At 40.5% G+C, this 25,965-nt stretch overlaps 1 protein-coding gene across 1 annotated transcript; it reads right to left on the bottom strand.

Moving 5' to 3' along the window:
* Positions 1–6,742: 6,742 nt before the first annotated feature.
* LOC131661706 (disease resistance protein RUN1-like) lies at positions 6,743–24,945 on the bottom strand. The gene is made up of 6 exons (XM_058931312.1): positions 24,299–24,945; positions 23,040–24,153; positions 22,635–22,934; positions 21,054–22,491; positions 8,709–8,793; positions 6,743–8,439 (listed from the first exon to the last, which is right to left on the bottom strand). The coding sequence occupies exons 1-5, from the start codon at positions 24,805–24,807 to the stop codon at positions 8,735–8,737; spliced, it is 3,420 nt and encodes a 1,139-aa protein (XP_058787295.1). The 5' UTR covers positions 24,808–24,945; the 3' UTR covers positions 6,743–8,439; positions 8,709–8,734.
* Between the last annotated feature and the right edge of the window lie 1,020 nt (positions 24,946–25,965).

Below are 25,965 nucleotides of genomic sequence, written 5' to 3'. Positions count from 1 at the left end.
AGTACAAATCAAAATAAGCGTCAAAAAAGAAAGTTGTCGGAATTGAACGAAATTTACATGGCTATGGTAAAACGTCCCCACGGACTCAAAAATAAAGTCGGTTTTCCGAAATTCAAAACCTAAGCCCGACTTTTGATTACGGGCAGAAGCAAAACCGATAAAAAACAGTCCCGAAATGTAAAGATAAGTGCATGAGCATCTCCGGAATCGTCAAAATAGTATAGTTACATGTAAAGAAGTCGACAAACGGATACATGGTTCAAAAGTTATGTACAAAACGAGAATATGCACCAAAATTGAATAAGTACTATACTATTGAATAAAACAATCGGTACAAATTGAATAAAGCAAATTAGTCGGAATATGTATACTATTACCTTTATCACTAACGTCTCTTTCTTTTCTTGGTAGGATTGTGTTCTACGCGTCTCTTAACAACACGGACGGTTGGATTGATCCAAATACCCTCATTATGATCATTTCTAGTACAAGATTCATTCTCATTTTGATCGTTTCTTGTACAAGATTCAATGCCAACACCAATATCACCTTGATCTTCAATGTTTTCATCAACTATTTTGTTAGATAAAAGCACTATAGACCATTTCGTACTTGTCGGATCATTGACATAGAACACTTGTTTAGCTTGAGAGGCTAGAATGAAAGGCTCATCTTTGTACCCTACCCTATTGAGATCCACTTGCAAAAATCCTGACTTATCCATTCGTATGCCACTATTATTTTCAACCCACTTGCAACCAAATACAGGAATCTGAAACTTCGCGTAATCAAACACCAAAATGCGCTCGATAACCCCAAAATATGACAAATTTGCAAATTTCGGATTTAAGTCATTCGCACTTGATATGTGCATTGCTTCAGCTACCAAGGTAACACCACTATTTTGCATAGTACTTTTATCATCCTGTTCTTTGGTATAAAATGTGTATCCATTAATTGCGTATGCGCTATAAGAAAGCACAATTACACTTGGACCATAGGCTAAACATCTCAACCTTTCTGTTACTGAAGCAGGATCTGAACGATACTTTGAATAAATATGATCCCTAAACCACGGTATGAAACTTCGATTGTGCTCTCGTACTATCCAGTTCTCATTTCTATTTGGATTTAAATCTCAGAGAACAACCTTGTGCTTTTCAACATACGGCTCAACCTCAATCTCATTGTGCAGAACATACAAGTGCGCTTGATCCCGTTCGACCATTGATACTGTCACAACTTTATTTCGAATTAGCCTTTTTCCTTCTTTTTTTTCGACAATATGAGATTTGGGGAGTCCAATTGATTGAACATTTGACAGATATTCAGTACAAAACTCAACCGCTTCTTCAACAACGTATCGTTCGGCAATACAACCCTCCGGTCGACTTTTGTATTTCACGTACCCTTTTAATATTTTCATATAACGTTCAGCAGGGTACATCCATCTCATATAAGCTGGTCCGCACAATTGTGTCTCTTTCACAAGATGAACGACTAGATGAACCATTATGTCAAAAAACGAGGGAGGAAAATACATTTCGAGATCAAATAAAGTAACAACTATCTCTTTTTGCAATGTTGGTAAGATCGCGGGATCAACCACCTTACTGCAAATTGACCTGAAGAAGAAACACAGCTTAGTTATTGCGCTTCTTACTTTTTCTGGCAGAATAGAACGTATACCTATTGGTAAAAAATGTTCCATTATAACATGGCAATCATGCGTCTTCAAACTCTTTAACTTGAGGTCCTTCATGGACACAAGTCTTCTAATATCTGAAGAGTAGCCTTTTGGAACTTTAACTTCACTGAGGAACTTACACAATGTTTGCTTCTCCTTTCTAGATAGAGTGTAAACAGCAGGTGGCAGATATGTTCGTCTTCCTTTCGTCACGGGTCCCAATTCAGTTCTCATTCTCATGTTTACCATGTCCTTCCTTATGTTAAGACCATCCTTAGAATTTCCTTGTATATTGAGTAACGTACCTATGACGTTGTCAAATACATTTTTTTCAATATGCATAACATCCAGGAAATGTCTTACGTACAACGACTTCCAATATGGAAGTTCAAAAAAAATTGACTTCTTCTTCCACCCACCCTTGACAAGTGAATGTGCAAAAGGCTTGCCAAACTGAGTGCTCATATCTTTCACCTTTTCAAAAATTTGATCACCTGACAAAAAAGGCGGGGTTGTACGATGTTCGGCCTTTCCATTGAATGCTTTTCTCCAACCACGGTAGTGATGATTAGAATTTAAGAATCTACGATGGCCGAGAAAGACATTCTTCTGACAAAGCTCCAATCGTGTCGTATCGGTTTCATCTTCACAAACAGGACATGCCTTTTGACCTTTATTGCTGTACCCGGATAGATTTCCGTATGCTGGAAAATCATTAATTGTTCCAAACAACATTGCCCTCAAGTTGAAACTTTCCTTCCTATACCCATCGTAAACCTCCACACCGTTTTCCCACAAAAACTTTAAATCTTCGATTAAGGGTGCCAAATATACGTCTATGTCATTCCCTGGTTGTTTAGGCCCAGAAATTAGCATAGATAACATCATGTACTTACGCTTCATACATAGCCACGGAGGTAGGTTATAAATAATAAGAATCACAGTCCATGTGCTATGCGAGATACTTTGAATACCATGCGGGTTCATTCCATCAGTAGACAATGACAATCGAAGGTTTCTTGATTCTTTTCCAAATTCAGGATAATCAGTATCAACTTTCATCCATTGTGGTGAGTCTGCCGGATGTCGCAACTTTCCATCAATAATTCTTTCATTTGCATGCCAAGTTAAATGTCTTGAATCGGTCTCACTACGATACATGCGTCTAAATCTCGGAATTATAGGAAAATACCATAAGACTTTAGCAGGAGACAACTTTTTCTTATATCGAGGGGCACCACATTTAGGACACTCATTCAACGCTGCATACTCGTTTCGAAACAAAATGCAATCGTTTGGACATGCATGTATCTTATCATAGCTCATGCCAATAGAGGACAACATCTTTTTGGCTTCATACGTTCGATTGGGAAGAACATTATCCTTTGGTAGCATATCTTTCGTAAGGGCTAATAACTCTGTGAAACTTTTATCCGACCATCCATTGTCCGCCTTTAAGTTGTACAACTTTAACACCGCAGACAATCTTGTGAATTTTGAACAACCATCATACAACGGTTTCTCTGCATCGCTTACCAACCTCTCAAACATTTTGGGACAATCCTCAAGATCTTCTTCAAGCACTTCTGCAATCTCTTCGACTCGATCGCAATCATATGTGTCTGTGCAATCGTCGTTTGAAGCATACTTCCTATTACACCTCGATTCAGCATTCCCGTTACTTTTCTCACCATGCATTGTCCAACATGTATAACTTCTATCAATTCCAAACCGTAGTAAAAGGGATGCCAACTTATTCCCGTCAACCTTACCCCCATAACAGCAACCCAAGCAAGGACACGACATTCGAAGCGGGTCTTCGGAGTGCGCAACCGCAAACTCAACGAATTCCCATACCCCTTTCTCGTACTCTTTCGACAATCGGTTTGAATTCATCCATGTCTTATCCATGTCTTAATTAAGCTAAACAAATGCTTCTTGGTTTCTCTATCAGGTACTAAGGAATTCTGTCAAGATAATAAATAGCTATCATCATAATAGAATACCTAATCAGAATACCTAATCAGAATACCCGATTTCTTAAAGAAGACATTACCTTATTTCAAGGTAATATAAGTCCACAAACCAAAAAACTGGTTGAGAGACACTAAATTGATATTAAATAGAACCATAAACAATAAACTATAAGCAGAAAATAACAAACTATAAGCAAGAAGAAAGGGATAGTAACCTGAGTTAGACTTGATGTGGGAGATGGGTAGGTTTGAATCGGCGTTGTACAAGTAGAAACCAGAGACTTCAAAGTAACTGTAAAATTAAACACACACACACGATGCAGTTAAATACAAATATCATAAAAGTGAAGGAACTATATGCAAACTGTAGCACAAACTACAATGATTTTAGAAGTAGAAACCAGAGACTTCAAAGTAGCTATAAAAGTAACTGAACCAATGATTTTGACAGAATATTCATAATAAAATCAAACAAAACTTTCATGGAACACCAAAAAAAAATCGGAAAAAGATGTACAAATACAAATTAAAATTTGAAAACCACCACACACAACCCTTATGCCACTGTTAAAACAGAAGCCAAGCTATATTAAAATCCAAGGCAAAATCAATCTCAAACAGTATATACAATTTATATAATAGATTCAGAATAGATTGAGAGCTAAGTAGAAAAAATAAAATAAAAAAGATAGAGTTAGTTTACATTATACAAACATAATAAACACCAAGAAGAAACAGTCAAGAGAGGAACATCTTTCCAAGCCAAAGACAAAAACCCAGGTTGAGATTCAACAAGAGAATACAAAGAACTATAACTATAATTCCACAAAAGTATCTTAGCTTGACTAATTGCATAATGACTCAAACTAACAGATTCAAAACCACAACTTTCCATCAAAACTAACAGATACAAAGAACTATAACTATAATTCCAAAGCCTCATTTGGCTGAATACAAAAGCTAGACTCATCAAGCATCTGAATCGGCGTAGTAATCGGCGTAAACTCAAAATTCAACTCAAGAAGCTTCGCAAACTCAGATAAACGGTTACCAGTAGCAGAAATTGAAGAAACATGCGAAGTTCCAAGAGCCATAGCAGGTATACCCGAAATTCTTACACTACTAAATTCTTTACAGTTACACATTCCTAGAGAAAACTACAAAATCACAAGAAAACATATTCCTAGATAAAATCGTGTACCTTCGTCTTCGTTTTCGGGGCAAGGGTTGTTCTTCGTCTAGCTAGCTTCGAATTCGTTTTCTGGGCAGGGATGGTTCTTCGTTCTAGCTTCGTCTTCTCGAATTCGTATTCGTTCTGGGATGGTTCTTCGTCTAGCTTCGTCTTCTCTTCGTTCTAGGCGATTCTTCTTTTCTTTTTCTTCGTTCTGGGCAGCGATTCTGTGAAAGAAGAATTAGGGATTATGAAACAGATATTATTTTGATTTTAAAATTTTTAATTAAAACAACTATGAAAGCGCTTTTAGAAAGCGCTCTGGTAGCCCTGCCTTTACCAGCGCTTTTTAGGATAAAAGCGCTTTCGTACCCCCCCCCCCCCCCTTTAAGAGCGCTTCTGAAAGCGCTTTCATAAGCCACCTATAAGAGCGCTTTTTGAAAGCGCTTTCGTACCCCCCCTATAAGAGCGCTTTTGGAAAGCGCTTTCGTACCCCCCCTATAAGAGCGCTTTTAGAAAGCGCTTTCGTACCCCCCCCCCCCCTTTAAGAGCGCTTTTTCTGCGTGTTTTTTATTTTGTTTTTAGCGAAATCTATGCCAGCGCTTTCTCCAAAAAGCGCTTTAGTAGGGGTGCTGCTAAAAGACAAATTTGGCATAGTGATACCATCATGGTAAACAGATTGAATTCCTCCGGGAGACCCTGTAGTATGGCATTAATTTGGTCACGTTCAAATATAAGTTCTCTGATTGCAAGAAGCGCAAATTTCCCTTCTTTGTGACTTTCAGTTCTGCTATGAGCTGATGAACCCTAGCTTTCATGCAGTGAAATACTTGTGAATTTGATCTCAGATTTGATATGAGTGCTTGCAAGATAACGCTCGAGGAAGCACCGATTCAGAGATCGTGGAAAGTAACCAGGTGAACAAGGCTTGATCTTGAACAATCCAAGATTCGTATTCATCAGATCGTATGTTTGCTAAGCGATCTTCAGCGTTCTTGAACATTGGAGAAATTTGGGGATTCACAACAAACTTGTGAAGCTTGTGTGCGATGATGATACCCTCTACCTGTTGATTCCAGAGCAGAAAATTCTTTTCTTGAAACTTGATTGAGAGCTTTGGTCCAAAAACTATGTGATTGGTTGCATAGGAGAAGTGCGACAGATGTGACTGTGTGACTTGCGGTTGTGAGTCTGAGTGTTCCGGTGAAGTCTCCATGGATGGAGCTTCTTTGAAGCTTCCAACAAGATGCAGATAACAGAAAGTAAAAAGGAAAGACGAAGAGAAAAAGCACCTTTTTGCAGAAGATCAGAAACAACGCTAGATCGCAGTCATGGTCAGTGGAAGATGATTTGGATCAAATGCGATTGATACCATATTGAAATGCTCAGGGCTCTGCACTCTTTGCATTTTCATTCATTGATTCAATGGTGAAGAATATTTTCTGTTACAAACTGTTATTGGCATAACTGCATCAGTGTTCAGTTACACACTAGAACTCAACTAATATACAACATGTATGAGTTTAGAAAAGCCCAATACTAAATACAAGCCCAATAATACAAGTCAGCCCAATACATGAATGTTGACTAAGTCAACATTCAGTTTACTCTATTAAAACTAAACAACTAAATAAACGCACAAGAACACAACGATTCATCAAAGTTTGGCATACCATAGCAAAAGAACACATTGACGGATGCCTACAAAGATAACTAGCACTATCACAAGAAGAACTCTTTTCATTCAGGCTCGATCAGAATGGAATTCAAGAGGTTAAATTTGTATTTGAGGTTACTGACATCATAAAACTTCTAACCTGATGAAGAATTTTTATTCTCCAAGTCTTTATCTTTGAGGCGACTATATTAATAGAACAATAAACTGTAGTAATCATCTAAGTACAAAAAGTTATTTCCTTCTTGATATAGAACAATTTAATATCATGGATTCTACAATTTTTTTTTATTAAATTATATATGGAGTAACACAGCTCCATCCATAATCATATTTTATTTTTTATTGGTAAAAATAAACTACTCTGCATTGTTTATGTATATATCCTGCTTAGAGCCTATGGCCCCCAAAGATTCAGAATGCAAATTATCTAAAATTATCATTAAGAGGTAAAAGGGTAACATAATGAAGACAACCTAAAATTAATAAAAAATTAACATTTAAAGATAAATTAACATTTAAAGATAAACTTGAAATCATAGGATGAGTGGTTGTTATATATGGCATAAGTACATACCCTACTGTAAGCGCAAGTATCTGAAATCTCATCATCACCTGAGTTTAATATTTGGAAATTACTCTCTATTTAAAATTCACATTGTTTGCAGATTATGGTTCCCTATAACTTCACTGAGTTCATTCATGACCTGACCTAAAGAACGATATTATTCTAGTGAGCAGGATTAATGATCTAAGTATAGCAAACCAATTGGGTAGCAAGGTACATTTTCTTATGAACATCATTTGAACTTGCATAGAATAATTCATGTATTTCTTTCAAATGAAAAGAGTGTGTTTTGTTGATCGCATATCGCATATCCTGTATTAAACAGGAAAATAGAGAGTTTGCAAGAGAAGCTGTTCAGAAATTCTTAGTTTTATTAAATCTGCTCATAAGGCCACGCTTCCCCTTCCCAAGAAAGCATAAAAAGTATTGGTTGCAGGAAGTCATGCTGATAATTTGGGTAATCAATGTGGTGGATGGACAATCACTTGGCAAGGGCTTACTAGTCAATCTCAATTAGTCCAGTATGATTTTGAAATGTCTTAATCACAAATTGTGACATGAAAATGCTCTTGAGATATTATTTTTATCTTAGCTTCCATTGTGGAAAAAATACGCATCTAATAGACTTAATTTTAGATGACAGGTACAACCATCCTGGATGCTATTAAACAAACAGTTGATCCTGCAGCTAAAATTGTCTACAATGAAAATCTCAATGCTAATTTATCAAGTCAAACAAATTTTCCTATGACATACTACATACACATAGTCATTGTGGGAGAACCACATACCTTATGCTGAAACATTTGGTGACAGTTTGAATCTAACCATAGCTGAGCAAGGATATGGTTCAAGACAGTTGACCCGCTACCGATGAATGTTGGTGATAAACATTATGATCCCCTATTTCCATTTGGACTCGGGTTGACTACAAACCTTACCAAGTACTGAAACCTCATATAACATGTTCATGATCACTAGGATCCTTGAAAGTGTTAAGTGGTGAGTTATTAGACCATGTTTACCTTTGTAATGCAATTATGAGATTCAACGCTAGAATAGAAAGTGTTGTAATAAACTGGTACCTTAACAGTTTCAGTAGTATAAACATGTAACTTTAATTAGGATGGGAAGAGTTTCTAATACCAACAAAAGCAGAACACAACAACTGAATACAACTAATTAGGATGGGAAGAGTTTCTAATGGCTTCATAAAAAAAGACAAATTTATCACAAGCATACAACTTTATATATCAAATACCAATGCACTACATCATGGGATACTTCTGAATGGAAGCTTTGGTTGAGAAACAAGAGAAATAGACGTTTTTGATTCTTCTAGAACGTGCTTCAGCAAAAGACCTATACAATGTATTGTTTCAACAAAATGTTATTGCAATTTATCTGGCAAACTTTTTTGGAATATATCACAAGATTTTTTTCAAAGAATCAACTTATTTATTTTGAGAATTTTTTAACACTTTGCTCTTTTATGGTGCTTTTAAGTATAAATAATCAAAATCGAGTAATTGTATTTGTGGTTCCAAGATAAGATTAAGACAAAAATACAAGTAGCAGCTTTATAGGAAAAGATAAATTTATCACAAGAGAAACGAAAAACCAATACATACTTATGAATGAATGTTTTGATGCTGTCTTATCTTTGCTTTAGAAATAGCCGTTTTGATTCTTCTAGTATGTGCTTCAACAAAAGACCTGTTCAATGCATTATTTCAACATATTTTTATTGCAATCAACTCAACTATCAAGCCATTAAAATACTATGCCACCACTTTTTCCATAATAACATTTTTGTTCCTTCCAATTACAAAGTGAAAAGGGCTTCTTTGACATTGCATCAAGACATTTTTACAACTTCAAAATAAACCAGCATGCGCCACATGTCCTCTTCTTCTCTCATTTTTTTCTCCTTTTACAAGTTAAGTTATTTCTATATTTCACTCTCTCTTTTAAACACCTCATACATACACTTCAAAATTTTTAAATTATATTAACTCCCCATCTGATTTTTTTTTCAAATTAAATTCATTTTTCTTTTATATTTCTTTCTCTTTTGATTTCATCGTTTTATCTTTTCTATCTAATTATTTTATTTTCTACTCATTACTTTTAATATATTAAAATATATAATAATATAATATATAATAATAGTATATGATTATCATACTAATTATTTATTGGTGTATAAATGTATACACTATTAACATTTAGTAAATAGTTATACATACAACTAACTTTTCAACTCACTGGTCATTATCAAAAAAATACATATTTTATTTTAATTAATATTTTTATTATTTGAGATTCAAAATTCTTATTTTCAAATGTCAAAAAAAAATTTCTTGCATGTCACTATCAGTAAAATACCTATTTTATTTTAATTAACAAGTATTTTTATTTGAGACACAAAATTCTTATTTTCAAATGTAAAAATTCTCTTTTTTTTTACGGGGCACTATCGGCAAATACATATTTTATTTTGATTAAAATTGTCTTTATTTGATACACAAAATTCTTATTTTTAAATGTCAAATTTTCTCTTTTCTTCATGGGATTTTAATTAACAATTGCCTTTATTTGAGACACAAAATTCTTAGTTTTCAAAATATTAAATTTTATCCTTTAGTCACGGGCCACTATCAACTAAATACTTATTTTATTTTAATTAACAATTATCTTTATTTAAGACACAAAATTGTTATTTTCAAATATCAAATTTTTTTCTTTATTCATTTTAAAGACATTTTTTTCTTATAATTATTTAATACAATTGAATTTATATTATCATTATTTATTTTATAATCTGATCTTACTGAGTAGATTAGATGGCCAACAACAAAGAAGGCTTGAAATCCGGAATGGTTGAGAGGGGAAAAAATGGTTGTACCTGCAGGGCACTCCGATGCCAAAGTAAGTATATAATCCACAAGGTACAACAAAGTGAGAGATTTTGGAGGTCATAAAAGATTACCTTGCCCTCTGAGGTTAGAGGGCTATTTATAGGGTAGTCCCAAGAAAAATTGACTCCTCTTTTCAAGGAGCGGATCTAGGAAACGCATGAGCTGACTGCTAACCGGGCACGAGGCTCGCTCGTGCTCGGTTATGTCTAGTGTTTGCCCGGAGCGGACCGGGGGAGGCTGTCATGCGCGTCCTCAGGGTGCCTTGGGCCGAAGGCTGGATTGGCCCAATAAGAGTGATTGGGCCGGTCCAGAATAGGAGCCCCCCAAGTCGTTGCTTCTGCTTGCGTGAGCGACAACTTAGAGGATGTTGATCCGGGGAGTCCTTCCGGGGATACGTGCCCTGTGTTTCCGAGGGGGGTCGGTCCTGAGCTTCTGCGGAGAGGAAGGATCAGGCCGGGAGTTAGGAGGCATGTCGCTTCAGAGTTATCAGTTGGGGGATGTGTCGCATTTAATGCGAAATGATGGCTACCCTACTCGTAGGCTTCTAGGGTTAATGATGGCCATACCGTTTCCCATAGCTTCACGTGCGGCGCACGTGATGTCCTCAATTGCCTATAAATATCAAGGGTTTCCATTTTCCGCAAACTTTTCAAATTCTTCTGCTTCGCTCTCTTCTCTCCATCACCGATCGCGAATCTCGCTGCAAAGTTCCTTCATCAATCTTCATTCTTCCTTCAGAATCCTACTCGTAAGTTTGTGTTTCCTTTCGTTTTTGATTTTTCATGCTTTGATTGTTGTAGAAATCGTTTGTATGCGGTTAGGGTAGGTTCTTAGGAATGGTTTTGGTGAAGGTTTGGGAGTTTGCTAGTGGTAGACGGCGGAGGTGGCTAGCTTCTCCGCCGTAGGTGGTTGCCTGTGGCTGAGTTATTCGTTCTGAGCCACTTTATGGTTTGTTGAATGTCATTTGGAGTCTTGATTACGCGTCAGTGCGTTCTCAGTGTTTTTCCAAAAAAATGGATCATTGCGATATAGTATGGGTTTTTGTTTTTCCCCTTGGCGCGAGTCTTCTTCAGCTTGATGATTGTTTTTCTAGGGAAGGTCAAGGCTCGGGGGGTCATTTGATCCCCCGGCGGTTGGCGTGCCCTTTCACTTTGAACGGTGGTGGAAGGGTGGATTTGATAGAATTGTCGAATTCACTATTCTCCCCTATTTTTCAGATGAACATGGATGAAGCAGGGTGTCATTCAACGTCGGGCTCGTCGTCCTCGAATCCCCCGGCTGGGCAGGAGGTGCCCCTGTCGTCTTGGGTGCTGCAAGAGGCACTTGAAATCGAAAGTTATTTCATGGAAGATGGCTCGGATATCTTCCTGGAGATTGGAGGCCATGTAGACCCTGCTGGGGGCGCGTCTCGAACCGGGTGGTCGGTCCTTATCCCTGCTGAGGAGGACCGTATCTGCGACGTTTATGCTCCCGACCTGATTCCGATGTATGAGGTTGTCTTCCGGGAGATGGGGCTTCGCGTGCCTTTCACCGAGTTTCAGATAGCTGTTTTCAATCACTTGGAGGTGGCGCCTAGGCAGCTCCACCATAATGCAATCGCTTTTATCCGGGCGTTCGAGCTGACCTGTGCCCATTTGAAAATAGCGGCGACGATCCCTTTGTTCTTTTTTATATTCTGTGTGCAGCGGACGGTAAGTGATGGTCGTTTCGGATGGGTGTCCTTGAAGCAGTCTAGGAAAATATTTAAGTCCTACTCGGACTCTCTGAAGAACTACAAACCTCGTTTTTTTCTCTTCCGCCCCCAGTCCCGAGAGGCCCTCGACGGCGTCTTTGCTCGGGTACCGACTCTGGACATTCATGGTCGTCCGATGCTCAATGATATCAGGGATCTCGTTATTACCCGCAGGCAAAAGTTTAGGTTTTTCTAGTCCCGGGATCATTTTGGGTATGGGACGGATCAATATATTACCAAGCTATCGGATTTGGATGAAGATGCCCGGGGGGACTACGCCATTCTTCAGAATTTCTTGCAGGGCCTTCCCCCGGTTGCGAAATTGGACTAGTCGGGGAGACCGGTTATCGACGAAGACGGGGTCATTATCAGGGAGCCAGGCGTGATTAGTATAAAGGATCTTCTGGCCAGTGGGACCAACGAGGGTGCAGCGGCCTACTTGGGTATATGCCCCCTGTTTTGTCTCGCGTCTAACCTATTGTTATTATTGTAGTTTATGGTAGCGATCTTATGACGGGTTGATTCTCATATTTTTCGTGTGTTTTTCTTTTCAGAGTCAATGGATCGGGCGCCTCATGACCGGATGCTCAGGTAGGCGAGCAAGGCTAAAGCGGCTGTTAAAAAGAATGCTGGTCCCAGGTTGGCTGCCGTGCAGAGGTCCCCGGCAACAGGCTCGGGGGCTTCCTCTTCCTCCCCAGCTACTGCTGGTTCCCCGCTGCGGGCTTCTGACCAAGGTGAATCCCTGAGGCCGGTTACGGTTCTTCCTTCTCCTCTCCGTCAATAGCCAGATCCAGATGCGCTGGTTCGTCACAAACGACAGAGGGTCGAGGCTGTGGATCTGACCCGAGAGGAAGTTGGTGATATCTTCACTCTGCCTTCATGTTTTCTCCAGCCTCGGTTCTTTGAGGAAGGGCCTTCTTTGACTATTCCTCATGTTGAGTCTCTTCATATCGAAGGTTTGGAGCCCTCTGTCCGTCAAAGGTTTCTGGTGCAAGACGCTTCAACTGTGGTCCGGGTCCTCGAGCTAGCTACCATATATGCTCGTTCGGCGCCCTTGTCCGTGGAAGTGGCGAGGCTTCTCGAGGAGGATGCTAAGGTTAAGGCGTCTGCTCTGGCGGAGCGAGACCAGGTGCTGAAGGAGCAGGGCAAGGAGCTGGCGGTCGTGAAGGCTCGGTTGAGTGCTAAAGAGGACGCTCTGGCAGACGTGCAAGGTTAGTACACTTTGCTCTACCGGACTGTGTATGGGGTGATGCTATCTTCCTCGATAAAGGAGGTTTCTCTTCGCCGATCTCAGACTCCTGATGAGGAAGAGACGGGGGAGGAGAAAGCCCTCTTGACTCGGGTAGAGTTGATCCAGTACATAAGATTCCTTGGGGGTGATTGTGTTGCTACTGCCGAGGACACCTACAATTCCACTGTGGCCCAGCTTAATTTGAAGAAACCTGGGGTGGAATTGGTGATTGAGGGTACCGGGTCGTATCATCGCATGGAGGGGGACAAGATTGTCTCTCCGAACTTCAGGGACGAGCCAGCGACTCAGGAAACTGGAAAAGTTCAAATGGAAGAAGGTGTATGAGGATTTTTCTGTGTTTAAGTTTTTGGCCTGCGTGCCATTGTTTTTGTTGTTGCATTCCGGGGGTATGCCCCCCATTTTTTAATTTGTAATGATATTACCGGCTCGGCCATCATGGCCGTAGTCAGGTACACCTATCGGGCCACGTGCTCGTTTTAATTTGCAAGTACTTTATTTTTAACGCCTTCGTTTATTGTGCCTGTTTCTTCGAAGTCTGTGTGCATGCGTTCTGACATTTTGGGACGGCGTGTCACTGGTTTCCAACGTTTTTGTTCTTTAATGACTTGTCTGTTTCCCAAGCGCTTCTGTCCCCTTTCTTCTTCTATAAAAGGAGGTCTCATGGGCCTTTCTTTCTTCATTTTTTTGCAGGAATGGGTGGTGCTAAGGGAGGAAAGGTTTCTTCAACCTCATGCTCTCGCGGAATGAAGGAGGTGAAGGAGAAGAAGACGGATTCGACCGGTTCTGCTTCTCGTTCTCAGGGGGTCCGTGGTTCGAACGTGCAGGCTCAGTCTTCAGGTGTGAGGGTCGTGGTCAACGCTGATGGTTCTGAGACTGAGTGGGATGAGGATTGGTACCAGTATCTTCATTCGGAGAAGTTCGCCCGCCGGGCCGAATGACGCATTTCTTTTCTATTTGATGTGTATTTTGTAACTCTTGTGGATGATGAATAAAGTACTATTATTTTGTGGTATTTTGTTTTGCTTAATTTAGGAGGTTTGCTCGTCTGTAATGTACTGATCTCTAAGTGTGTGGAACTATGATCGATGGTCGGGGACCGTGCCTGGCGAGGGTGAGTCTCAGGTCTCGTTGTGTTGAGTTCTGAGCCTCATGGCGTGAACGGTCCCCTCGCGAGCGGGGCGTTCTTCCGTCATGGTACTTGATTACGACGGGGTGCTCGGTATTTGTGCCCCCCAATGGACAAGGAGTCTGCTCGTTTAAGAGAGCGGGCTTCTGTCTTTTTGTTTTATCATGAGGTGTTCGGCGCTTACCTGGTCCGTACCTACATTTAGATGTAATACTGCTTGAGCTTTTCAGCGTTCCATGGTCGAGCGAGTTCTTCTCCTTGCAAATTTTCTAAGTAGTATGTCCCGTTTTCGGTCTTTGCTCGGACGCGGTAGGGGTCTTCCCAGTTTGCGGCTAATTTGCCCTCGCGGGAATCCTTATGGTTTCTGTTGAGTACCGAGCTATCTATCTCGAATTCACGTTTGATGACCTTCGCGTCGTATCTTAGGGAAATTTTTTATTTGAGTGATGTTTCGCGCAGAGCTGCTCCTATTCGGATTTCTTCGACTAGGTCGAGTTCTTCTCTAATTTCCTCGAGGTTGCCCTCTGTTTCGAGGGGTTCCTCGGTGCGCCTGGTGGGCATATGTACTTCGACGGGGATCACGACCTTTGTCCCGTACGTAAGTCGGAAGGGAGTCTCCCCGGTAGTTGAATGGGGGTGGTGCGGTAGGCCCAGAGGATGCTGTCCAACTCCTCGACCCACCCCTTCTTGATTTCGTCCAGTCTTCTTTTGATGCCCCTCAGAATTACTCTGTTGGCTGCCTCGGCTTGCCCGTTCGTCAGGGGGTGTTCGACTGATGCAAAGTGCTGTTTAGTTCCTAATCTCGTGACGAACTCTTGGAAGCGCCCGTCGGTGAACTGGGTGCTTTTGTCGGTGATGATGGCTAGGGGTACTCCGAACTGGGCGAGGATGTTTCTTTTGTAGAAACGTAATACGTTTAGAGATGTGATTTTTGCTAATGGTTCAGCTTCGATCCATTTGGTGAAGTAGTCGACCGCGACTATGAGGTATTTGTTCTGATTGCTCCCGGTCAAAAATGGGTCGAGGAGGTCCATGCACCACCACGCGAACGGCCAGGGAGATGATAAATACTCGAGTTCGTTGGGGTGCAAGGTGCATATCCCCAAAGCGTTGGCATTTGTCGCATTTCTTTACGTATTCTTTGGCGTCGTGCTTCATGGTGGGCCAATAGTATCCGGCTCTGAGCGCTTTCCGGGAGAGGGATCTTCCTCCTAGGTGTTGGGAGTTGACTACTTCGTGTATTTCTTGGAGTATGTGGGGGACGGTGCCCTTGTCGACGCATTTAAGGAGGGGTATGGAGAAACCTCGTCGGTAGAGTCGGTCTTCGACTAGGACGTATGAGCAGGCTCTTCTCCTAGTTATGGAAGCTTTTTTGGGGTCTCTTGGGAGGAGGTCGCTCGTGAGGTAGTTGTACACGGGGGTCATCCTGCAAGACGCGTCTCCGATCGCGCTGACAAGTGTTAGCCCGGCCGAAGGTTCGGTGTTGGGTCTGGGCAGTATTTCCTGGATCACGGATTTATCGCCCCTTTCTTCCTTGTGCTAGCGAGTTTTGACAGAACGTCTGCCCGGGAATTATGTTCCCTCGGGATATGTTTTACCTTGGCGCTTCTGAATCGGGCCATCTTTATGCGCACGAGGCTCAGGTATTCGGCGAGGTGGTCGCTTTTGACTTGGTATTCTCCTGAGATGTGTGAAGCTACCAATTGGGAATCGGTGAACACTTCGATCTCCTCAGCGTCCAAATCTTCAGCGAGACGTAGCCCTGCGAGTAGTGCTTCGTATTCTGCTTGGTTGTTGGAGGTTGGGAAAGAGAGTGATAACGGCACTTCTATCAGTGTTCCTTCTCTGTTTTCTAAAATGATGTCCGCTCCTCTTTTGAACGAGCTGGAAGCCCCGTCTACGTATAGGGTCCATTTCCGAGTGTTGCACGCCGTCGCGTCTGGGAAGGCCATTTAGGCTACGAAGTATGCTAAGACTTGTGCCTTTAGTGCCTTTCTTCCTTCGTACTTTATGTCGAATTCCGAGAGTTCTAGGGACCAACGGAGCATCCTTCCGGCCATGTCGGGGCGACCTAACAGCTATTTTATGGGTTGCTCAGTGCGCGCGACCATGGTGTGTACCAAGAAGTAGTGCCTTAGTCTCTTGGTTGCTGTGATTAGTGCGGGGCGACTTTCTCGATCTGCTGGTACCTGACTTCCGGGCCTTGAAGTTCTTTGCTCGTAAAATAAATGGGCCTTTGGCCTTCTAGGGTTTCTCTGATGAGAGCGGCGCTGACTGCCTCGGTAGCGACGACTAGGTAGAGATAGAGGGTTTCTCCGGATTCGGGCCTCGAGAGCACGGGTGGGCGTGAGAGGGCTTGCTTGAGGTGAGATAGAGCACGCTCGGATTCGTCCGTCCATTCGAAAGTTGTCTCCTTTTGGAGGAGTTTGAAGAGTGGGAGGGTGTGCTGGGCTGACTTGGCTACGAATCTGGATAGTGATGTGAGCATGTCGTTTAGGGACTGAATGGATTTCTTAGAGTTCGGTGTTGGGAACTCTGAAAAGGCTCTGCACTTGTCCGGATTCGCCTCGATCCCCCGTTCTGTTAGGTAAAAACTGAGGAATTTCCCTACTCGGACTCCGAAGGTGCATTTCTCGGGGTTGAACTTCATTTTGCATTTCCGGGCTTCTTCGAAGACCTTCTTGAGGTGGGCGGCATGGTCAGTCTCCTCTTGGGATTTGACGATCATGTCGTCCATGTAGACTTCGAGCATATCGCCGATCTCCGCCTGGAATACTTTGTTCGTCATTCGTTGGTATGTAGCTCCAGCGTTTTTCAGACCGAAGGGTATTACGTTGTAGTAGTAGTTTCTCGACTCGGTCATGATGGTCGTATACTTTTTGTCCGTTTTAGACATGGGTATTTGGTTGTACCCAAAATATGCATCCATAAATGATAATAGTTTGAAACATGCGGAATTATCGACTAATTTATCTATGCTAGGAAGAGGATAAGCGTCTTTAGGGAAAACCCTATTAAGATCGGTATAGTCAATGCACATGCGCCATTTTCCATTAGATTTCTTTAAAAGTACAACATTGGAAAGCCAAGTAGTGTATTTGGCTTCCGATATGAAATTAGCCTCTAAGAGGTCCCTAACAGCTAGTTCGGTCGTGGCCGTTTTTTCTGGGGATTGCTTTCTTCTCCTTAGGGCGACGGATTTGCACGCGGGATCGATCGTCAGGTGGTGGCATGCCACCTCTAGGTCGAGGTCGGGCATCTCAGCTGCGCTGAGGCAGACCTTGAGTTGCCTTCTGGCTAATTCGGGCAAGTCTGTGCCGATTTTAACTCCTCTGGCCGGGTCGATGGTGCCGATGCGGGGCATAGATTTGTGGGGATCGGGGTTCGCGTTGCATGCTGCTTTGTCCTGGGCAGCAGCCTTCTTAGAGCTGAGGCCTTTGGCGGAGGCTTCAAAACACCTTCTGGCTGCTTCGATGTCGCCGTTGAGCGTAGCGACTTGCCCTTTGGCTGTGTAATACTTGAGCTTAAGATGCACGGTTGAGGGGACTGCGATTAGCTCGGCCAACGTCGGGCGTCCCAAGATGCATTGGTAAATCGAGGGGCAGTCAATGACTAGGAACTGGAATCTGACGGCCCTCGTGTTTTCCGCTGACCCGATTGAGACGGTGAGTTCGATGAACCCCCAGGGTTTTGTCACGGTGCCATTGAAACCTTGTAGGTCATATCCTACGTAGGGGGTGAGGTGGTTGTCATTCAGTTGCAGCGTTTTGAATAGCTGGGAGTACATGATGTCTACCGAACTCCCTTGATCGATCAAAATGCGGCGTACGTCAAAGTTGACCATTCATTCCCGGATAAGGAGTGGGATGGTCGCGTTGGGCGCTCCACCGGGCAGTTCGTCCTTGTAGAAAGATATGGAAGATGAGCCGCCCTTGGCCAGGTCGAGGGTAGCGATTCTGCTTGAACTTGCTGAGATTAGTTCGTCGAATTTTTGTTTTACGGATCCGACGGTAAGCTTGCTGAATCCCCCTCCGGATATGACCATGGTGGAAGGGAAAATTTCCCATGGACTATGAGGAGAGGGGGTGGAAGACATCCTGGCCCAGTCGGGGAGGTAAAAGTCCTCCGGTCTCGTGATACTCATGGCTACTTGCATGGCGGGTGTATCTTCAGTTGGCTTTGCCTCGGTGATCGGCTTGGCCTCCTTGGAGGCCTCTTGTTTCTTCGGGTATTGCTTCAGGTGTCCTTCTCGGATTAATATTTCTATTGCATCTTTCAGGTGGATGCAGTCTTCTGTGTTATGCCCGTGGCACTTATGGAACCGACAGAATTTCGATTTGTCCACGTTCGGCCGCGCGGGCATAGACTTCGGGAAGCGGACTTTGCCCATTTGGAATTTTGCGTTTGCACATTAGTTCAAAATGCGTTCCCGGGATGCGTTCAGCGGGGTGTATTCTCGAAACTTCCCTGCCGGTGCTTTGTAGCCTTTCGGATCTCGACATTTATCCTCTTTTTTCTTACCAGTTCATCGGCGAGTGTCGTCTTGACGAGCACCTTTAGTGTTCTCTTCTTGTCTTGAGTTGCGGACCGCGTGAGCCGCCTCTTTCTCCTCGTATTGTATGTATGCTTGAGCCTTGAAGAAGAATTCGTCCAAAGTGGCGGGCGTTTCAATTCCGACGGTTTTGGCGAAGTCTGAGCGTGGTCGGAGGCCTCGCTCGAGCAGGAACTTCTTCATATGGGCTGTCGTGGACACTTGCACGACCTTTTTGTTGAACCTTTCAATGTAGGCCCGGAGGGATTCGTCTTTTCCTTGGATGATGGCCTCCAAGGATGCTTCTGATTTTGGATGTCTTCGGGAGACCGTGAAGTTCCTGGAGAAGAGTTTTTCGAGCAGTTTCCATGAAGTGATGGATTCATCGGGCAAACTTTTGTATCACGTCATGGCTCCCTTGCGTAGGGTGGTCGGGAATAAACGGCACTTGATTGTAACGGGCACCTATCTGTAGTCTAGGAGGGCGTCGATGTTCTCTATGTGCTCGTCTAGATCGGTGGTCCCGCCGTATGTGCCCAGTGGCGGGGGTTTTTCAAGACCGGACGGCAGGGGTGTTTCCAAGATTTCATGGGACAGAGGGCCCCGACGCTCCTCTTCTTCGTCATTGGCAGAAGGAGTGGAGGACCTGTTGCGGCTCCGCCTGTGTCGCATGCGATTATCGTCATGCTTCACAGGAGGAGACTTGGATCTTCTTTTTGGTCGAGGGGAACATGAACGGTGCCGGGAGCGGTGGTCGCTCGACCCTTTCTTGGAAGCGGGGCCCGCGTTTTCCCTGGGGAAGGGTGAACGAGGGCGTTTCTTGGGAACTACGTCGCGCTGAGAGCGAGATTTATGGCTGGGAGGAGTCTTTAAACGGCGCTTCCGCTCAAGCGCCCCGATTCTTTCACTCTGCTGCTGAATAAACGCGTTTGTCTGCCCAAGGGCGGCCAAAACGGCTGTCGTGGTTTGGTTATGGGGAGCTTGGCCCTTGGAAGAGAAAGGGTTTTCCAGAGCCTCTTCGCGGTTGTCTCTACCACCGGTGTCCTCGAGATGATGGAGGGCACCGTCTTGGAAATATTTCGAGGAAGGAGATGCGGTGATGCCGTCTCGAGGGACGGTGTTTCTGAGTGGCGGAATGACGACAGAGATGTCATTCTTGTTGGGTATCGTAGCGTCTAGTGAAGAGGAGTCTTCGCTATTGCCAGCCATAGATGGTTGTTGATTAGAGCTTTGGTTCCTAGATTCTTGCAGGAGGCAAGAACGGATCAAGAAAGTGCAAGAAGAGGAACGGGGAAGCTAGGGTTCCCACAGACAGCGCCACTGATATTACCGAGCAGATCAGATGGCCAGCAACAAAGAATGTTTGAAATCCGGAACGGTTGAGAGGGGAAAAAATGGTTGTACCTGCAAGGCACTCCGATGCCAAAATAAGTATATGATCCACAAGGTACAACAAAGTGAGAGATTTTTGGGATCAGAAAAGATTACCTTGCCCTCTGAGGTTAGAGGGCTATTTATAGGGTAGTCCCAAACAAAATTGGCTCCTCTTTTCAAGGCACGGATCTAGGCAATGCATGAGTTGACTGCTCACCGGGCACGAGGCTCTCTCGTGCTCGGTTATGTCAGGTGTTTTCCCGGAGCGGACCGGGGGAGGCTGTCATGCGCGTGCCCAGGGTGCCTTGGGCCGAAGGCTGGATTGACCCAATAAAAGTGATTGGGCCGGTGCAGGACATAATCAAGTAACTAATTTTAAATTTATATGTATATATAAATAAAATATATATATCGTATTAAATAAATTTACCCGTACAGATGCATGGGTATTTTGCTAGTTTATCTAACATAATTTTCTAGAATATATCACAAGTATTATCAAAGAATCAACCTATTTATTTGAAGGATTAAATTATCACTACTTTATTTAAATAAAAATTTAACTGTACGATTTTAACCCTTCACTTTTTTAAGAGAAATTTTGACCTGAAATGTTTCTTCCTTAGTAATTTGATAGTCTTCCTACCAATTTCATTTAAAGTTTTACACTCTATAGGGGACGTATCAAATAAGAACTGATAACTTTTAATAATAATCATACGATTTAAAATCAATGCTCATATATGCATTTGAGTGATATGTACTTAAATCAGAATCTAATTATTAATTATTGTCTCTTAAAATTTAAGTGAAATCTGAAACATTCATTTTAAATCGTAGGGTTATTATTAAAAGTTGTCAATTTTCGTAATAACTAAAGTTCTCATTTAATACGTCATATATATATATATATATATATATATATATATATATATATATATATATATATATATATATATATATATATATATATATATATATATATATATATATATATATATATATATATATATATATATGAAGTGGTGAAAGATGTATACCGATTGAACAGGAACAAGGAGATGTATCATTCAACTCCTCCGTATTTTCTATCTGAGGAATAATTAGTTGTTGCTGGTCATCTTCATTTTCAGCTCCAATTTCTTGGTGTTGTGACTCATTAATATCAAATTTCGAATGTTGTTGACAATCATCAAAAACTTGAATATCATCAGAATCATCAGATAGTTGAGCGTAGGATTGTATTTCAACAATTTCATCAGAATCATCAGATAGTTGAGTGTTGGACTGTATTTCATTAATATCATCAGAATCATCAGATAGTTGAGTGTTGGACTGTATTTCAACAATTTCAACTCCACTAGTTCTACGATCCAACACAAAACTATGTTTCAAGTCATATACTGGGATAACCCCACAACTCTTGATCCACTCTGTTCTCATACCTCGACCTTTTTCATAATTGAATTTAAATGAAAGGTTGTAATCATCACTTCCACTTTCACTCCCAACCTTCACCCAATCAGAATTATAACAGCTTATGTAGGCTAACAATACATGATCTGAAATAAATCCTGTACTACACTGCATCCTGTGTAGGTCAATTTCTTTGGTTTGTTGATAAATAGTACAAAACATTTCACCAGAGTAAGTGAGACCCGCTTCTCCAAAGAGAATGATGCAAATGATGAAACCACACAAACCATATTTTGGAATAGGAGGAATAACTATGGAAGCCTTTGTTGTCTGAAAATAAAACTCACTAGGAACTTCACCACCAGGAAAGAAAAATAACTCCCAAGGATGAGTTGGCAGATTCCTGTTACTCAGTGACAGATTCGCAAGTATTGATCGTTGAATGGAGTTAGTGTCCAAATGAATGCAATTCATGGCTTTCAAACTTTGCAAGCTAACTGGAAGTTTTGGTAGGGACTTAAGTTTCCTGCATTCATTTAACTCAAGAGTTTGCAAGGAGGCTGGAAGCTTTGGTATAGACTTAAGTTTAGAACATTCATTTAAAATAAGAATTTCCAACATTGAATTGTTTTTGATGTTGTCAGGGAGTGTTTCTAAATTGCAGCACCGACTCAAATATAGTTCTTTTAAAAATGGTGTTCCATCAAGGATGAGCCAAAAACTCGATGTATTGATTTGTGTACATCCTGTAAGCTGCAGTCCTGTAAGTTTCCTATTGCACGACATCAATGGAGAACATTCCGTAAGATATGAAGAAAAAGAGAGATCAAGTAATTTGAGAGATTTTAAATGAATGTTATTTTTCAGGCTTTTAATTTTTTTGCAGCCATCTAAATGTAGTTCTATAAGCTTGGGGATACTGAAAATGGATGGATGGAGTTGACTGAGACTCTCACAAAAAGAAAGGGATACTACTTGAAGATTTGGGGCTCTTGATAAATCTGGAATCTCAATCAGGTCTTTGGAGAAACCAAGATCAAGAATCATTAAATTGTCAAGCCTCTACATGAGAAAAAAATCATCACATTGTTGAGAAATCATTAAAATAAATTCATGATTGCACGTAAGTTTTAACTAAAAAGGATTAAAACTTTATTAATAATATATTTAACAGTGCTAACAATAACACATTATTTAAATTGTACCTGAATTCCATTCCAAAGCTTTTTAAGCTTGCTATTCTGCATTTTAAGTTGTACTAGCCATTCTGCACAAAAGGTTGATGGCAAAGACTCAAGTGGGAAAAAATTCCAACAAAGATGCCTCAATTTATCAGACAACCACTCAAGACCTTCAAGGATATGCAGTCTACTCTCTTCATCTAGACTTTTTGTAGTGATATGAAGATGTCTTAAGTTGGTCATGCTTTTAAAGCAATCAGAGCTCAAGTACAAATCCCCAAGTTGATCAATATTAAATTCTATAACTTCAACAACTTCAGTTCCCTAAAAAACAAATTTTGAGTAATGATTAGTAAGGGCTGACTTACATATTAATCTTATTTTTATTTCATCAATTTTCATATACAACTAAATGAATCTCCCACTTACCTTGTTATACTTCAATACATCATACACATCCTTTTGATCCCACAATCGACTTCTTCTTCCGGGGTCTTTGACTGATTCTGTCATAACAATCTCTTTTCCCATTTCTTTTAACAAATTATGCATACTGATAAAGCGTTCGTCATCAAAGAATATGAGTGTTTTATCTAGAAGGACTTCTAATCCACTATCTGGATAAAACATGCAAGCATTCCATACTGCTGTTAAGTATTTTTTTTGAGTAAGGGAGTTATAATAAACTAGTGATCTGGAGATGCATGCAGTGTCTAGAAATATGTCTTGTTGAGTGCGATCTAAGTCATCATAACTCAATTTTAACACATCATAGATTTTTCTATTGGGAATCTTTTTGAGTTTCTCCAATTCACTTTCCCAGCCTTTTTTACTTTTTTTTGTACGAAAATTTGCACCTAAAACTTTCAGAGCTAAGGGATTGCCTCTGCAATAACGAATTGCTTCTTGTGATAGATGACCATATCCATCCTTAGGACATTTTTCTCCAAAAGCATTCTGACAGAATAGTTGAAGGGATTCATCTGCATTCATTTCCTCAAACTTATATATTTCACACTCATCAAACTGGCTACATATCTGCATATCTCTAGTTGTGATAATGACTCTACTTCCCTCTCCCAAGCAACTATTGACTATGTTAACATTTTCTGCTTGCTCTATGGTTGCAACATCATCCAACACAATGAGACTTCTTTCATGTGCAAGTCGATTTATGAAAATTGGGGTTTCTACATAAGGTGCATTGAGAGGAAGCTCCAACAATTCAGAAAAAAGTTTGTTACTTACAGACTTGAGTCCACACTTGGTTGATTCTTCCCTTATATTTTCAATGAAGCAATGATGTTCAAATTGAGAACACAATTTAGCATATAAGTGTTTTGCTAGAGTGGTCTTTCCTATGCCTCCCATGCCCCATAATACAAGAGTTTTAACATCCTTTGATCCAATTTTCAATAAAGATTCCATCTTTTCATACTTTTTCTCAATGCCAACAAGTTCTTTATTAACTTCAAATGGATGTCTACGATTCAATCTTTTCAAAACATCTTCCACAATGTCCTTAATAAAATTTGACTCCATCCTAGACCAATATGAAAGGGAGTGGTTAGAAGATCAACATTTTATGATAATAATTATTATATAAAATTTATCCTCAACAAAATTGAGCAAAAAATAATGGAAAAATAGATTTAGAATAAATTAGGTGGAAAGTTAATTCTATTTACCCGCAATTTTGAGAGTTCCAGCCGGATAAATTGGCCGCTTCAGTGAGTGCATCTTTCCATTTCTGCAACTTGTTTTTGTTGTGTTTCAAATCTAGCTCATGTTTTTCAAAAGCTTGCTTATAAATCCCAGTTTGATTCCTCACATCAGATGGTTCTATATCATAGAAAACAGGTATGACAATCTGTCTTCGATCTCTCTTGCATTCTAGAATCTTAACGAGTTCATTCAAACACCATTTTGAAGATGCATAGTCTTTTGAAAATATAACTATAGATGCATCTGACCCCTCAATGGCTTTGTTGAGTGCTGATGAGATCTCATCTCCTTTTTCAAGCTCAAAGTCAATAAATGTCATAACTTTTTTGTGAAGAGCTTCATAAAGATGGCTTGTGAAGGTTTTACGAGTATCCTCACCACAGAAACTAATAAAAACATCAAATTTCTTCAAGGATGCAACCATAGAAGATGAAGATGAAGAAGAAGAACCTACATATTGTTGCATAGCCATTACTAATGATAATATTATGCTGTGGTGTATTACTATGTAATTGTTTATATAAAGCAGATCATTATTTCAACACAGTACGTTGTCCCAAAGAAAAGGTAATGAGTTGCTTTTTAACGTATGCTTATCTTCTCTTTCTCCAATAATACCTAAACACAAAATAGTTGGACTGAGTCTCTTATCCTTTCATACACCATTTCTCAACCATGTGATATATATTGTCGTTTCCTAATAGTATGATGTAAATTGAATTTTTTATAATAAATTTTGTTTTAAAAACCGGACCGGACATCAAACCGGTGAGGGTACTGGGTTATTGATTCATTGGTCGAACCACTGGGTCACTGGTCGAACCGCATGACTAAACCGGATTAAACCGGATAACTCGGTTAATAGACCGGTCGTTATAACAAAACTATATTGGTATAAAATATGTCGAACATGATGTTTCAGTCTCTACAATATATAATCGACACTTAAATTTTTTAAAAATATCATATCCTAAATAAATTCACAAGTTTATAATTTAAATTCAAATTTTAAACAGGTATCACACATACTAAAATAGTACAAAATTACAAAGTATATATTTGCAAACAAATTTAATCGTAACATAATTGAATAAATTATAATAAATAACTTAATTGTCTACTAAATTTAATTTCAAAGAAGAAAAAATTATTTCAATGTTGATATTTCCTTCTTCAATATCAAAATCATATGCAAAAAAGTCAACCATATCCGAACATCTTTATTTTTATTTTTTATTTTTATTTTCTATTTTTTTTTATTTTAATTTTTATTTTAATTTTTTATTAAAATAATTAAAATGATGTTTTTTTAAGTTTTTAAAATAAAAAAAAATTAAAAATGCATTTAAACCACCGGTTCTTGAAAACCACTGGTTTGTCGGGTTTTACCGGTTTATACCGGTTTTGACCGGTTCACACCGGTTCAATGGCATATCCGATCCAGCAATTGAACCAGACCGGTTACCTGACCGGTTCCCGGTTCAACCGGTCCGACCGGCCGGTCCGGTCCGGTTTTTAAAACACTGTGACGTACACTTCAAATAACTAAATTGATTAATTTATTATAAAAATATAATATTAATGAATTAACTTCTTACAAACATTTAATTGATGACAGTTGGTCATAACA

The sequence above is a fragment of the Vicia villosa genome, linkage group LG3 (assembly GCF_029867415.1).
Source record: "Vicia villosa cultivar HV-30 ecotype Madison, WI linkage group LG3, Vvil1.0, whole genome shotgun sequence".
Taxonomy (NCBI): domain Eukaryota; kingdom Viridiplantae; phylum Streptophyta; class Magnoliopsida; order Fabales; family Fabaceae; genus Vicia; species Vicia villosa.
Note: the sequence above shows the minus strand (reverse complement) of the source record. Positions and strands in the feature narration are given on the sequence as shown.

What these genes read in the sequence shown, in the direction of transcription:
- LOC131661706 (XM_058931312.1), bottom strand. Translation starts at nt 24,807, where the DNA reads ATGGCTATGCAACAATATGTAGGTTCTTCTTCTTCATCTTCATCTTCT. An exon ending in AGCTTTGGAATGGAATTCAG is followed by an intron (nt 22,492 to 22,634) that starts GTACAATTTAAA and finishes TTTCTCATGTAG; the next exon opens with AGGCTTGACAATTTAATGAT. An exon ending in TCCTTGTTCCTGTTCAATCG is followed by an intron (nt 8,794 to 21,053) that starts GTATACATCTTT and finishes TGCATTGAACAG; the next exon opens with GTCTTTTGTTGAAGCACATA.